The 16,707-nt window shown below is 40.7% G+C and overlaps 1 protein-coding gene across 2 annotated transcripts in view; it reads left to right on the plus strand.

Annotated features, from left to right (window-relative positions):
• The window catches only part of DNAJC13 (DnaJ heat shock protein family (Hsp40) member C13), a 95,372-nt gene extending 83,618 nt beyond the window's left edge, over window positions 1-11,754 (plus strand). The window contains exons 52-57 of one of the 2 annotated variants that reach the window (XR_015715701.1): window positions 1,612-1,791; window positions 2,099-2,239; window positions 3,709-3,852; window positions 6,159-6,258; window positions 9,942-10,050; window positions 10,895-10,976. Coding sequence is in view for 1 of the 2 variants with exons in the window: in XM_016224334.2 (XP_016079820.2) it covers window positions 1,612-1,791; window positions 2,099-2,239; window positions 3,709-3,852; window positions 6,159-6,258; window positions 10,895-11,001 (672 nt within the window). In the remaining variant the exon portion in view is untranslated. Of the gene's footprint in view, window positions 1-1,611; window positions 1,792-2,098; window positions 2,240-3,708; window positions 3,853-6,158; window positions 6,259-9,941; window positions 10,051-10,894 lie in introns of both variants that reach the window. The other variant, XM_016224334.2, reaches the window with a different exon arrangement.
• The last annotated feature ends 4,953 nt before the right edge of the window (window positions 11,755-16,707 follow it).

A 16,707-nucleotide genomic window follows, 5' to 3' on the forward strand; every position in this document is an offset into this window, starting at 1 on the left:
AATCATATTTGTAGTTATACTGAGAAGATGCTATTTCTGACCATTTAGAAGCTCGGAAAGAAGGTTTCTGCCAGCCCATTTGCAATAATTGTATAATTTTAAGGAGAAGCCTGAATGTTCATTGTAGAAACCTAAGTGGAAGTGTGATCACCTAGGCCATGTTCTTCACTTGGCTCTTTATATATTGCAAGGATGACCTAGTTATAGAAACTGACAGGAGGGCCCGGACAGGCGTAGCTCAGCGGTTGAGCATCGACCTAGGATGCAGGAGATCAGGGTTCGATTCCCCGTCAGGGCACATGCCCGGGTTGTGGGCTCAATACCCAATCGGGGGCATGCAAGAGGCAGCCAATCAATGACTCTCTCATCGTTGGTGTTTCTATCTTTCTCTCCCTCTCCTTTCCTCTCTATGAAATCAGTAAAGATTTATTAAAAAAAAAAAAAAAGAAAAGAAAGAAATTGACAGGAGGATAGTTACTACATGGTGAACTCTGTCCATGCTCAAAGCTGAAGGCTACCTGTAAGCAGGAGTGAGTGAGAAAATAGTCTTGGTCTAGGTTTGGTGAGTTAGAAACCCTGGTAATGTTTAAGGTTCTGTTAATTGAACCTTTAGAATTGAAAATAATTGAGGTATGTACGTAATTGTTGTTATAAACTGGCTATACAGAGAGGTTATTGAGAGCCCAAGTTGTCTTATTCAGTGGTCCAGAACCCCACTTCAAGCTCTATCACTGTCTAAGCTCTATGACCTTGAGCAGTACCTCAGGACTGCCTCAGTTGGCTCATTTCTGAGTGATCACAGCACCTTCCCCAAAGGCTGAGGTTTTAATGGGTTTTGATATATGTGGTGTGGTTTCCGTAATGTCTGGCACATGTTGAGTACTTAGAAATTATTAGTTACTGTTATTATTAGATTAGCAAAATTTCAAAAATCATTAGTATAGAAATATTTACATGTGTCTTTCCACAGTCACATTTTCTCTTTACTGGGATTTTTACTAGCTATAGCTTGTTTAAGTAATGAAATCTTCAGAGTAGGAACTTGGAAAGGGAAAAACACACTACCTTTTTCTCCTATGTCACTTTTCTTTTTGGCACATCCAGTTTCCATGTTCGTTTATGGTGATTATGTTATGGATGGATGTTTGCATATACAGGTATGATACAGGTATTTGCAATCCATTATGCACAATAGAAAGTGCATTATAGCATCCAGGCATGTTAAATAGTAGGATTTTAATAGAGCTGGGGGAAACACTTCACTAGTTCTGCGTTCTCCTGAATTACTGATGTCCTGTGATACTGACATTTCTATAACATTATCTAAAAATTTCTGGTGCTGTCTTTTGGGAGATGGTCTCTTAAACCTGCAATAGAAATGAGATGTGACCTTGCCCAGTGAAAGGCTGCTAAGATTAAGATAACACATTTTTAAAGTCCTTTAAATTCATGCCTTTTAATTAAGATGGGGAAGTTCATTCTTACAGGATTTGTGAATCAATTTTCAAGTATCAGTACATAGAATTTGTGGATCCCTAGTTCTGAACACCAAATAATTGCCAAAGGTGTTTAGGACTGTATTTCATAGACTGTTTGTTTTATACCCTCCAGGGAGAAACTCTGGAAACTTTGACGATGGCTACAGTGTGTCTCTTCAATGCACAGCCTCAGTTGGCTGATCAGGTCCCACCATTGGGCCATCTTCCCAAAGTTATCCAGGCGATGAATCATAGGAATAATGCCATTCCTAAGAGTGCCATTCGGGTTATCCATGCCCTGTCTGAAAATGAGGTACAGTGTTGATGAATCCATTTAGTAGATTATGGTTCTAGAACTTATCTATGCTCCTTCTTCCTGACTAATGTACATTGTGGTATGAATCCCTTTCCTATTCTGTGCCTTTCGGCATGTGAGCTACATGTTACTGTAGCAGTTCCTGAAGCCAATGTAGTGATACAATTAATAGAAGACTGAATTTGATTCAGTTCATTTTAAACTTGAACTGAATGTAGGTTTATCATGTTTTATTATGGTATTTACTATGCTATAAAAACACTGTCGTTAGTCTACAAGTAACCTTCTCTTTTTGGGCACTTAGCTGTGTGTTCGAGCCATGGCATCTTTAGAGACCATTGGCCCATTGATGAATGGAATGAAAAAGCGACCAGATGTTGTTGGTCTAGCCTGTGAAGCAATTAATCGAATGTTTCAGAAGGAGCAGAATGAATTAGTAGCACAAGTAAGTGACTTCTAGATTCAGTGCTGTTCCAGGAAAGCAGACATACCAGACACGTAGGTTTTTACTACTTACTTAGCACTGTTTGGTTTCCCTTGCTAAGGTTTGGCAGAGGGTAACTTGTGGGTGGTACTTGCATGATTTTATTTTATACATGCACATACAGGCATGAGCCTGTCTGTGCACACAGACACAGTGGGCCAGCTGCCCAACATCTTACCAGTGTTTCAATGTAAAAGTTTGACTGTCAAAGCATCTCTCCTCAGCTTGCTCTGTAAAATTTGCGGCACCCCCTTCAGAAGGATTTGTTTTGTTAATTCATTCCTTTGTTTTTTAAGTCATATTTAAGAAACGTGCCAAGATTTTGCTTGTCCTTTTTGAAGAGACTACCCACCTAATGAAAATAAGACTTGGTGAGCACCAATGTAGAATAGACGACGCTGAAGGAACAAAAAGCATACGATGACGTAAAAGCTACTGTAACAGCGATCTTCCTAAAATACAACTCAATATAACTGGGCCAGTCTTGTCTTAGAATTCTTTAACAGTTCCTCACTACCTGCCAGATGACCAAGTGACAGCTGACACCCTTAGCCTGAATGCAAGGCCCTGCATCTTTTTTATCTGACCCTCCTATTCTCTCAGCCCCCATCCAAAATCTCAAGTCTCCTCTTCCTCCCCACCCACTCCTCATTTAGGCAGGTTAGAGGTACTGAGTACATCTCAAGGAGATAATTGGGCGCTCTGACGCTCGAAGGTACAATTCGCTTGGAGGGTTGGTTGTATTGGGAAGAACATGAGCCAGTTCTACCACTTGATGGCTCTGTAACCTCAGGCATGATACTTAACCTTACAAAGCTCAGATTCCTCATCTGTAAAGTTATGACTACCTCACAGAGTTGTTATAAGAATAATATTGGTAAAAAGGTATACTCACTAAGCATTTATTACTTCCACGTCTTCCCTTTGAGTTTCAGAGTGGGCATTGAAATCGTGTGAAGCCAGAGTATTATTTAGCTTTTGTCAGGCTGATAGGATATGTATGGTGAATGTAAAGGTTGATGTTTTAAGAAAATGTGAAAAAGATACTAAGATACTTCAAATATTGTTGCCTGTTAGTGTAGTGTCATTAGAGGGGACAGCCCAGTGCAGTGGCTAAAAGCTCAGGTTCTGCTTTGCTCAGGTTCCTGTGTGCATTGATTTCTTTCCATTAGTAGTAATAATTGTGCCTATGTCATTAGGCATTGGGAAGATTAAATAAAATAATCAATGTGTATTTAGAACAGTTGATGGCATGGATTAAAATCTTACTGAATAAGAATGCCCTTATCATTAAATACTTAAATTTTCATCTGGCATTAAATAAAGCAGATTTTCTTCTTCCAGGTATTGTTCTGGGGGTAAAATTATTTCTTCAGTGAATGGTTTACTTTTTTTTTTTCCAATATATATGTATACTTAATGTCTTCTAGGCCCTGAAAGCAGATTTGGTCCCATACCTCTTAAAATTGCTTGAAGGCATTGGCCTCGAAAATCTGGACAGTCCAGCAGCCACTAAGGCACAGATTGTTAAAGCTCTCAAGGCGATGACGCGAAGCCTGCAGCATGGAGAACAGGTGAGTCTGCACGGGGCTGGCTTTGATCTGCCAGTTACAGCAAGGCATTCCCAGAACCAAGGGTCTAGGCCAAGCATGATACATGCACCCCTGCTCAGGATCCACTTACAGGTGTGGTTCTATTGGCTATAACTGGAGCCAATCCCAAGACCCAAGGATGGACTAGCATAGCTGCCTCGTAACCAGTAAAAGCACACAAACCATATACTCAGGTGGTCGCCCAGGAGGATTTTCTTTCTGTATAGTGATAGCATGTTGTACCTTTCAAGAAGAAAAATGCTGAAATCCTTCAGCATTGAAGAATAATGAGTATTTATTGCTGATTAAGTGAACTTTCAATTGTAGGAGTTATTGTTGGATAGTGACAACCACATTCATGAAACATCCCATAATGCCATATTAAAGATACAGAACATCATTTTAGTTTCATCTTCTTTCTTTATTAGCACATATAATGTGTTAGTTTTCTTTTTTGTCTCAAAGATATATATTAGTGTGTTTCAGCTCATGCATATGCCGATTTCAAGCCAGTCAGTAATTTAATTTTCCTCTTTGATTTCACTTATTATGTTGCTTTTGAAGAGTTCCCCACTCAGTGCTACTTGATAGCCCTCTCTACTAATACTCTCTTATTTTAAAACTGAGGTGAAATTTAGGTAACATAAAGTTAGTCATTTTACAGTGGATAGTTAATTGGTACGTAGTGCATTAACGGTGTTGTGTAACCACCACCTTACCTAGTTCTCAAAAGGAGACTCTGTTCCCATTAAGCAGTGACTCCCCATTTTTCCCTCGAGCCTCTGGAAGCCACCACTCTGTTTTCTATGAATTCTGATTCAGATATTTCATGTTAATGGAATCCGTGTGACATTTTGTGTCTGACTCCTGTCACTTTGTGTGTTCTTGAGGTTCATCCATGTTGTAGTATGTGTCAGTGCTTTTCTTTTTCAGGCTGAATGATTGTCCATTGTGTGTATGTGCCACAATTTGTTTATCTGTTCATTCATTTGTTGATGGACATTTGGATTGTTTCTACCTACCAGTGTGTGTTTTTTGTAGGTTTAAATCGATTTAAAGTCTTCCTTTAGTGAATCCACTCACTGTTTGTGTGTTCCAACTAAAGAAACGTTTTTATGCCATTGTCCATTCTTTCAGTATCATCATTTGAACAGTTTAAAGTGATACTAAAGAAGAGAGACAGCATGTGTTGCTGCAGTCATTAACTATAAGTTTATGTGAAGTATTTTGTCCGTTTTGGGTTTTGCTGTGGGTACTCTGAATGCCAAGCAAACCCACATATAGGCAGCTCTCTTCCCCTGGACCTGTCCCAGGACTTTCACTGATGAAATTAGCAGAGTAAACCTAACACCCACCTTCCACTCCCAAGGGGAGGAAAGAAGTGTGATAGTTTCCAAAATAGGAGCTCCTTCACCACCTGCACAACCAATCACTTGCTTCTCTCCAAGGTTGGGATAGAGAATCTGTTGGACTCACATGGCCCCATGTGTAGCTCTACTTTAATGCTTACACTAAATTACCTGGTGCTGTCTCTACTACAAGACAGTAAGCATTTCAGAGACAGACTTTCTCGTGTGTCCACTGTGTGTCACATGCGAAGTGCTCAATATTCGATGTGAACATTCGCACCCAAAGATAATCTTTAAGTTGGAATTTTCTGAACTTTTTAAAAATCTGTCACACAGAAAGAAATACGTCTTTCATTTTAGTTTAGTAGACACTTACACACACATTATTTATACTCGTGTGTATGTATATTTACATACACAATATTTATCCATTTTACATGTGATACTCTGATGCTTTCTACATGAACCTATTTTATTTTCTGAAGTATTTGATCACAATCCTCTTAGTTGATTTCATAAATTTCTAACAGGTCACAGCCCATAATTTGAAAGTGTGCTGTGTGTTTCAGCTTGAGTTTGCAGCATCTTCTCCCCATACCCTGTCCTTGGGAATCCTTCACGAGCCCATACCACACTATCAGCCAGTTGTTACCATAACAAGAAAATCTTCCTGCCCAAATTTCATACAGATGAGTAAACTGTAGGTTTAAATAGTGGAATCCAAGTTTAGAGGGAAGCCTGACTTAGGGGCCTCTTGGGGCCTGGTTTAATGAGATGTAGCTGGAATAGAGTGTCGGAGGAATGCTAGGTTTTAGTCCACCTTTGGGTCTTCCTCAGCTGGCCTTTTGTCTTGGAAGTTTGCTTTTTCTGTTTAATACAGTCTTTCAGTATCCAGTCCTTAATTTATTTATGTTGAAAGAGTTTGCTTTACGTCCCTAGGTGAATGAAATCCTCTCTCGTTCTTCAGTCTGGAGTGCCTTCAAAGATCAGAAACACGATTTGTTTATTTCTGACTCACAAACAGCAGGATACCTCACAGGTAAATCACACCAATTGGTTACCCTAAGATGTATGGCAGAAGCCAATCGGACCTTCCTTTTGCCCTGACTAGACTAAAATAACATTTAGAGGGTTTCCTAAGCTACGCCCTGTGCTGGAGGTACTGTGGGCATGTGGTAGACCATTGGTCGTAGCCCTGGGCAGCATGCAAAGGACTTTGTGCTGAGTGCGTGCTGATTGAAACATGGGCGCTGTTCAGTTTTGATCAAAGTAATGGTGTCATAGGTTACATTTGGAACGTGGCTGTATTAAAATGTTTATCTCGAACATGTAAAAATTGTGGGGAAATATCTAATCAGAACTAACAGTATCAGAAACATGGTAGCATCATTCTATTTCTGTTGGAATAGCAGATGAGATTTCAAATGTGTACACTCACATGTGAAATAGTTTTCTTTTAAGTTTCCGGTGATTAATCTGTACTTTTACTAAATACTTCTGGATAATCCTCTCATGGGAGGAAATATGTGGGTACCATAAAGGAAAGGATGTTTTTACTGCTGAGGCATCTAAAGGTAATATAGTTTTGAAGTTCAGTACATTTGTCCATTTGACACACTAATTGCAAAATAATTTTAAAATACTCATCTTCACAGTGACTTCTGTTTAGAAAGTCCCAGCACTGTATTGCTATGTGCTGAAATTGAAATACAGTGTCTGGTATAAAAGGTTTCAGTTGAAATTAACCTTAAGAATATGAGGTGGTTCTTGCCATCTGCCTGAAATTGTAGTTGATCCTTGAACAATGTGGGTGTGAACTGTGCAGGTCCAGTTATACGTGGATTTTTTCAGCTGACCCATGAAGTTCAAACCAATGTTCAAGGGTCAAGGTCAAGGTTGGGAATCTGTGTAGGAGAGACAGGTGTGGTTGTACTTGGATTTTCAACTGTGTGGGAAGTCAGTGCTTCTAACCCCTCATTGGGCTCAACAGTATATTAAAAAAAAGTATCAACACTAAATCCTCCTCTAACCAGAGATGATGTCGGTAAATTGAGAGAAATCATTACCTAGTGTTTCTCAAACCAGTGTAACTTTTAATTACCCTGGTTGTTAGTATAGCTGTTTATACATCGTGAAGACTGAATCTTGAATATTCAAAAACAAGGACTTTGGAGAAAGTTTTGCTTGGTTTAATTTTAGACTCACTTGTGATACAACAGTTTTTCCACTGTGACCACTTTAATATTAATCTACTAGAATTTATAAGCAGAGCCTGCGATTTATAAGCACGGTGCTTTGGCTGCTGGTCGTGTTTGCACATTGAGAGCACAGTGCCACAGGTTTCCCTCTAACTTTTCCATGGAGAGAAGACCCTGGAATAAGGCCGTAGTATATTCCATATCTCTTTCCAATTTGGGGTAGAGCTGTAGCTTCTAATTAGGAACAACAAAAATTTTACCTGTTTAAGCTCTTTTTACTAAAGTTTACATACTACCTCATTTTTGTGGGCATTACAAGTCATTACTTCGCATGTAAGATGTTATGATCGGAAAATATGCCTTATTCTAGCTAAGTGTAAACTTGTTTGAAATTTGGCCCTAAAAAATAGTAAGTGTAGACCGTGAGCCCCTGCAGGAAGGCCTCTTCTCATTCTCTTTGCTCTCCATTCTAGCTCGAATTCACTGGCTTGCCTGTCTGATGGGATAAAAGACTGCACGTGGTCTTTGATTAGTAATAGGCTGTGGTTGGAACACAGAAGAGAGAGGGGTTTGTCTTCAGAGACCTAGGCTTCCTTTAGAAACCATTTTGGTCCTCACTCGCATCCGAATTCCCTCGTGACTGTCAAGAAAAACAGGGAGTCAGGAGTCCTGTCTATACATTTCCTTTGACTTGGCTCCCTGGGGTGGCTTCTGAAATGTGTGAGCAGCAGCTGTGGGGTGGAGGAGGGTTAGGAGAGAAGAAAGGCTGCTGTTTACAGATTTCTGCAGTCCTTGGGCTGGATCAAGGGGCAACAAGTTTCACACAAAGCCAGTCAAGGGGGAGATGGTATAGATCTAAGCCTGGAAAGGGCCTGGTGGCACTGTGACCATCCTGAAGGCCATTGCTGAAGCCTGCAGCCATGCCAACAGTTAGGAGCTAGAAGTGGAGATGAAAAACCTTTATTTATACATGTTTATTTAATTAGAGGCATGTGGGATAGTTAACTTGGCTTCCTAAGGCCATTAAAATGAGAGAGGTACAATTCTTGAGCCTCTCCTCAAACCAGTCCAATAGTTCTTTGCAGAGTTGATTTTTATTACATTTTGCTTTTCTTTTTACTCCTGTCCAAGACAGGATGTGAGCGACGTTAAGATTCCCTGAGGACAGTGTCAGTTTATTGTAGGACATTGGCTGCTGAGGCAGAGCTTCCTTTTTCTGTTTTCCCCGCTGAGAATCCCATGTTCATTTTCACCAAAGCTCATGTTCCATCCACTATTCCATTATGGCAGCCAGTTCTGTTTTGTGGTATAATCTTTGTTAAGTTTCCATCTTTTCTCATTCTTTTTAAGTCTGACAGCCTTGCACACTGTTGCCACATGTCACATTTCTGCTCTTTACTCCTACCTTTCTCTGGAGAACACACTGCGCTATCCCATCCTAACGGTCAGACTGTAACTCCTGGCCCCTAAAAACCAGACACGTCCTCACTAAGGCCAGGGGTGTGAGGGAGAGAGTGTCTCAGACTTCATTTATAGAAATTGATTTGTTTCTCCTAAAGAGGCAAGTGATAGGGCTAGAATATTCTGGATAATCCTTTAAGACAACATTTCACAATTTAGAGTTTAGCCCAGAGGTTCCCAAACTTTCTCATTTCACTTTTTCTTTCCATCTATCCCTAGACAAAAAGAAAACCTAATAGTTAAGTTTATTAAGTAGTTATGTCCAACACCTTGAAAGTTGTTGTTTGTATGGTGTCCAACAGGTGTCTCTGTATCTCAAATTAAAACTATCCAGCAGTTCCCTTGAGTTTGCCTGGGTGCCCCAGCACACAGTTTGAGAACCACAGCCTTAGTCTCTTTTCTGTATGTAGTGTTCATGATTTGGTCTCATCATCTACTTGTTTGATATAAACCAAGTTGAGTCCATAATCATAAGTGGTCAGGAATTATATTGATCTGGAGTGTTTAGGGTTTTATTTTTTAGGGTTACATCTTTGGTAACCTCGTTTGCTAGTTTCCTGGTAATCTCGCTGCTGCCTAAGGTTGCAAGAGCGATAGGTGGTGGGAAGTGGTGGAACAGCGTGGTGCTGCCCCTCTGGACCACCTTGTGAGAGGGGGTATGCTGACCCGATGGCCTTTTTCCTGAGCAGGCTGTGGAAGGCCTGGCGTCCGGATTGGTGGAAGGCAGGGATTGATAGATGCAGGTTCATGGGCATTAAAAAGAGAAAATTCTTTTTCAAAGAATTATGAGTTGAAGGTTTCGAGGGCCTAGGTGCTTGTGTGGCATGTTGCAGCTCACGGAGGCTGAGTTGTCTCTGCACAGTGTCACAGTGTCTGCTCAGCAGTACATGCCGTTTCACATCCTCGAAACAAATGCTTGTATGATGAAAAACAAGATGATCTGAACTGTGCCCTTTGTAGGCCTACATCAGTCCCTGTTATGCTTCAGTCCTCATCAGACTGCTCTGCTGTGTGCACTTCCTCACAACTTCCCTTGCTGCTTATGTTTCTTTTTTCCCCTCAGGTGTCTCTCCTTCCCTTCTAACTGGCAGCAGCCCCCTTCACCTCAGGAGCGGGCTTTAGATCTGCTCTGCCAGGCAGCTTGCTAACTTCTGTGTAGCTCTCTGAAGCAGGTAGAGAACCATTTTGCTAAATGCATGCCACTTCCACTGTCTTTCTAGTCCTAACCCTTCAATGTTCCTTAGCTGTTTGCTTGTTTCCTATGATTTCAGCTAAAAGTGTTGCTCAGTATGTGTATTATGCTACAGTGTTTCTTCCAAGTACTCTGTAGAGTTTGTGCAGTGAGTCTGAGATGTAATTAAATGTCTGCAATGTTTAAAAGAAACTAGAGAGCCTACAACCATTATGTGCTCATAGGACACATCTTGATGAATGCTGGCATTAGAGCATTTTCATACAATAGAGACGTTTAGAATCAAAGAAGACATATAAAACTAAAATAGTGATACCTGTTCCTATAACACTCTTGTCTTGACCTATGACATGTCCCAAGCCTTCCTTTTCTTTCTGAGACCGTGGTGTAGCAAACCTTGCTCATTTGGTGTTACTTGTTACAATAGCATTTTTTTTTGCACCAAATGAAAATAGGTTAACTTGATGGACAGAAGTGTTTTTTGTTGGGAATTTCATCGTGTGACTTTTATTTGACATAGCTATCCTTCAGTGCCCAGGATTTTTTGAAAAATTGAACTTCCCAGATGTGAGAAGGGAAAATTTCTCCATATATCCACAGCAGTACTACCATCCATTTTAACTTTGTCACATAACAAAGGCAAACCATGAAAATGGTTGCTGTGTAGCTGTTTGTTAAGGTTTAGTTGTACCTTTAGATAATTCTAATAGATCATCATTTTCTTGTGATGGGGTCCTTAATGGGGTTCTGACATTTTTATAAAGGTCACGTTTTCACAAGACTCTGCTCTCTAGAAGGTGTGTGTTTTCCTTTCTCTCTTGCAGGACCTGGAGTTGCTGGCTACCTTACCGCAGGGACATCCTCATCAGTCATGTCTAATCTGCCTCCTCCCGTAGACCAAGAGGCAGGTGACCTTGGCTATCAGACTTGAAACCTCTGTGAGAGACATTAGCGCTGAAAGGCCAGTCGGTGCCCAGTCCACATTCCTCCAGCTGATACAGTGAAGCAAACTCTTAACTGCCTTCCTCCTGATTTCATGACAGTGTTATTCCTTTTTCTATGAATATATTTTTATTTAGGAAAAGTCCGTGATTCCAATTGTATCACACTATAAGAAAGCACTCTGTGGATCAACCTAAGTGGGTACACGAGAACTTTTTTCTTGATGTATGTAAGCACATTTTGTTCCTTTATATCTGTTTACAAGACTGTGAATCAAAAAGACAAAACTTTCTTCCTAGTTTTTATAATGTTTTTTTGAATTAGCATGACTGTGGGGTTGAACTACAGTCTACAGAAATTGGGCTAAGTCACTTGTCCTTGGAAAAGGGCATTTTCCTCTCCTGAATCGCGTCTACGTGGCTGTCCTCCTCCCACGGTCGAACACTATTAGGGGTTGCCCCTGCATCTGTTCACTGATCCTCAATCATTAACCTTCCGAGAGCTCACAGTCCACATCGGTATGTATAACTGGCTTCACCAAATTGAATGAGAAAGGAGCTTGAGCAAAAAAAAATTAAAAACAGATGTCAAAATGTTATGTAAGAGATTAGTGTAATTGTGAAATGTTCTATACATTATCAAATATATAAAGCTTTCTATATTGAATGTACATTATACAGATCATTCATATGTGTACATAAAATTTTAAAAATAAATGGAATTGACTGCTTTGTTAATGAGATATATTTGCTCTGGTTTAATCTTTCCCTTTGATTACCTCATATAGCTGTATTTCTGAGACAGATTTAGTAGTGATAGGAAACACAGACTTTACATACACAGCTCCTCATTCAGACAGCTACCCTGACATATCTGATCATTTCTAACTGCCTTCATTAATATATTAGCCATATCTAAATTCCAGGAACAGATAGCATCTCATTTATTTTCCAGACAATATTCAGGAATGGGTCGGACTGTTAATAAATATTCCACTGTGTGGGGGAGACATTCATTCCAGTATTTTTAAGAGGAGAGGAATTTAAAGAGTGAGGATATTTCAAATAACACGGACCTCAGCATTATATAGGTCTTCTAGTGTGATCACAAACTACAAGAGATACAAGCATGTAACATATACAGATGCTTCCTAAAGAGTGAGGAAATACCCCAACTTCCAAGTCGCCTTCAAAAGCAAGAACCGAGTTTATTCCACAGTGGATGTGTAAGAAGAGCTGGAACGGAGACTTAGTCCTATCATAAATCACCAGTTCACAATTTTCCATCCGATTTATCATCTCTCAAATTAAAGATTATGAAGTAATACATCCATGTAAGCATTTTCATGTGTAAGTAGGGTTTTAATTTCTATAATATGTGGTCCTAAAAAGATATTCACAAAAAGAGATTATAACAGCTAACTTGGGAGTAGGTGTTTTGGGAGAGCTTAAATCAACGCAAATATTTTTTCCTTAAATACTGAGAGATTATAAATATTGTGAATATGTAATGGTATTTAAGGACCCATTAAATTATTGTATAATCATCGGTGTTTGAGTACCAGTAACAACTGACCTTTACTGAACATCTGCATATATACCATGCATCGTATAAAATGTCATACATGAGTGACCTCATTTAATCCTTGGAGCAAATCTATGGGCTCGATGATATAGTTTCCCATCTTCCAGATGAAGAACATCGGGCTCAGAGAGGCAAAGCAACTTACCAAAAGTCACACAACTAGTAACAGAGTAAAAAAATCAAAACTACATCTATTGTCACCAAAGTCTGTGCCCTGAGCCACAATCTTAAGATGGCAGCCATCCCCAGCAAGTGTATGTGACTAGGAAAACTGAGTTGTTTGTTTTTAAACTTTTTTTTATTGTAAACTAAAACACATACAGAAAATCTTACTGAACAGATTGAGTCATTACAAGGCAAATCACCCTTGAAACTGTTACCCAGGTGAAGAACCTTTCCAGCCTTCATCAAAATCCCAGCTTCTCCCTCCAAAAGGGACCACTTGTCTTGACTTCTGTGTTCCTTCGTACTCACCGCCTGGGCACTAGAGTTTGGTCTGGCCCTTTTTCTTACTTAAACATGGCTTTGAGTCCCTTTTGATCTTCTGGCTACAGAGCCCTATTGGAGAGAACACCATTGAACTCTGGAAGGATTACTCCTTGAGGATGCCATCGTTGTTATACAGAAAGCGGTGAAAGCCATCAAGCCCGAAACAACAAATTCCTGCTGGAGAAACTGTGCCCAGATGCTGTGCATGACTTCACAGGATTTACCACAGAGCCAATAAAAGGAAATCATGACAGAAATTGTGAGTATGGCAAAGGTAGGTGGTGAAGGGTTTCAGGATATGGACCTTGGAGAAATTCAGGAGCTAATAGACACCACACAGAAGAATTCACAGAAGACGACTTGATGGACTTGCGTGTTCCTGAACCAGTGCCAGATGATGAAGAAGACAGAGAAGAAGCAGAGCCAGAAAACAAATTGACATTCGACAACCAGGCAGAAGGGATCAAGACTGCTTTTGGCAACTTGTTTTCTTCCTTTTTTTAATTATCTTAGAGAAAGGGAGGGAGGGAGGGAAAGAGAAACATCGATCAGTTGCCTTCTGCAGGAGCCCTGGCCAGGAATGGAACCCGAAACCTGGATACATGCCCTGACCTTGAATCACACCCGCCGCCTTTTGGTGTATGGGGCGATGCTCCAACTGAGCCACTCCGGCCAGGGCTGCTTTTGATTTCTTTTATGACGTGGACCTTTCTATGATATGGGCACTTAACTGAAAGCAAATGGTGGAAAAAGGACTGGAACCACATAGAAACATTTTTAGAGAAATGTTTTTAGAGAAAAGCAAAAATGTTAGAAATTACCATGTGCTTCCGTGAACTTCAGTGGAGTGTGCCTGCCTCTCCCGCCCCTCGGCCCTCCTGCGTTTCTCCCACCTCTGGCCCTGCGCCGCAAGCCTGGCCCTTCCTCCTGCTCGGTCCGCCCAACATGGGGAGACGGCGAGGGTGGCAGCTCCCACGCTGACCCACTTCCACTTGCTGGACAGTGAGTGGTCATCATGTCGTACAGTTAATAAACTAGTCAGCTATTTAAACGGTGTGTCTGTGTCTTTGTGTGCAAATCTAATAGCTGTATGGCAGGAACTGGGAGACTTTGTGGCACCATTGTCATCGTGGCCTAAGTATTCATTGTGTAGAGCATCGAGCGCAAGACGCGCGTGAGAGTGGATAGCCTGTCCTTGCATGGGCGTAAGGTGAGTGATTTTATGTATAAAATTAATGTGCTAATTTTCTTACTGTTCCCTAACTTTGCTTTCAAAGAATTACATTACCTTACTCTCTCTAATTGGAAAAGCTGCGTATCAGCCTATCATCACAGGTAAGTGGGTTTTTTTTTAATGTAACAGTGTTCCCAGTACTGGGTTATAACTAGGACTGTGCTACTGTGCGCCATATGCATTTTGGACCGATGCTTTCGTTAGTGTGTAGGCCGTGCTGCGTGAGCAATTGTGTTAATTACACGAGGCTGCCGTAGAGCAGTCATTGCTGCTGCTTCATTATCAGTGCAGGAATCGTTCTACCTGTAAATAGGTAGGAGTTTCTTTTTCACATTATCTTTTAATTTTGGATGTCATGTTAGTAAAATGTATAACATCTACAGTGTTTTGTATCATATAAGACAATATTGATGTAGGTACTAATAGAGGATTCATTCTGTAAACAGATGACAAATTCATAGTATCGATCAATACAATGCTCTAAATATATTTTCTCTAGCTTTATTGTAAAAATATAGGATATAATACATAAAACGTACCAAATATATGTTTAATATACATATATAACATACCAAATAACTGTTATGTTGTTGGTGAGACTTCCAATCAAAAGTAGGCTATTAGTAAAGTTTTGGGGTAGTCAAAAGTTACATGCATATTTTCAACTGTGTGGGGTGTTGGCGCCTCAACCCCTGTGTTGTTAAAGGGTCAACTGTGTCTTTATTATGTACTGTGGTAAAATACACAAAACATAAAATTTATCTAAACCAGTCATTTTCAGCCTTTTTCATCTATGGCGCACATCAACTAATTACTAAAATTCTGCAGCACACCAAAAAATACACTTTTTGCCAACCTGACCAAAAAATAGGTATAATTTTGATTCATTCACACTGGACAGCTATTGTGTTGGCTGTTGTCATTTTTTTATTTGACAACTTAAGGGAAAAGAGGCCAGTGCCCCTGATTAAATAGTCAGATATTGCATGTTTTAAAAATTCTTGTGGCACACCAGTTGAAAATTGCTGATCTTAAACCATTTTTAGGTCTGCAGTTCACTGTTGTTATATACATTCATAATGTTGTGCAATCATCACCAACATCCGTCTCCAGAACACTTTTCATCTTGTAAAACAAACTCTAAATCCAGTAAACAACATTCCCCCCATCTTCTGTTCCTCAGCCTCTGGCAAACACCATTCTACTTTCTGTCTCCATGTTTTAATTACTCTTAAGTCTCATAAGTGGAATCATACAGTATTTATCATTGTGTGACTGGCTTATTTCCTTGTGAAATCAGATTTTAAATATGGGCAATCCATTGATAGTTTTTAAAACCAAGTGAGGCATACAAAAAGTACTTGTGGATTAGATTTGACCCCAAGGGTTGCCAGTTTGCTGCCGGGGGGGGGGGGGGGGGGGGGGGATCTGAAATTTAGTTCCCTTGAAATAAGGTAGAAAATTAGTGGTTACAAGAAATTGTCGATGAATGTACTTTCTCTTTGATGAGTTCAGTGTTAAATCGGTTGTGTTTTAACTGACTGAAGTGCTCTTGTAGCGTGGGTAGTTTCACATCGGGCGCACACATGCTGCTTTTATGAGGGTAGCTAGCAGGGCAGGACTTCAGGGAAGCTATTGTTATGGGCTGCCCCCCCCATTCCTATATTAAAGTTCTAACCCCCAATGTATTTCAAGGTGGGGCTTTGTCAGGTAAAAGGGTTAGATGAGGTCCTGAGGGTGTGGCCCTCACAATGGGATTAGTGCCCTTATAAGAAGAGATGACCGAGATTGTTCTCTCCCTGTGTGCGCACAAGAAAGAGATCCTGTGAGCACACGGGGATGGCGGCTGCCCGAGCTGACCGGAGGACCAGTAGCAGAGGGGAGAGGAGAGTTTGCTCTTCGGTTAGCAGGACAAGGGGCTGATCAGAACCAGAGCCACCTGACCATTGATTGGATTTGGTCTAGATTCAGCTTAAGCTCCTTCAGAAACAACTGACAGCCTGTGTTGAAGCTAGAGGGCGGAGAGGGGTGGCAGACCCCCAATGCTGGTCTGTAGAGCACACCAAAACGTGGAATTGGCACTGGGTTAGAGGTAGGTAACCGCCTGGCTCCTGGTGCCCGTCTTTCCAGTGTGTGTGTGTTTTTAATGTGTGGAATTCTGAGTATTCAGGCTATATCAGAATCTGCTGGATGCCTGAGGGCCTAGGCGTTGATGCTAAATATTTCACCCTCATTCACATCAACCCCAAGTGGTTGTGTGGACTTCAAGTTGAATTGTGTCTCACTTGTGGCCTTGCCACCTGGTCTGTTTAACTGAGAGCAAGAGAGAGACAGGTAGTTACCCTGGAGTTGGTTTGGGCTCTGGAGCAGAAGCCATCCAGGCTGCTC

Source organism: Miniopterus natalensis, chromosome 15, assembly GCF_054644295.1.
Source record: "Miniopterus natalensis isolate mMinNat1 chromosome 15, mMinNat1.hap1, whole genome shotgun sequence".
In the NCBI taxonomy this organism is placed as follows: domain Eukaryota; kingdom Metazoa; phylum Chordata; class Mammalia; order Chiroptera; family Miniopteridae; genus Miniopterus; species Miniopterus natalensis.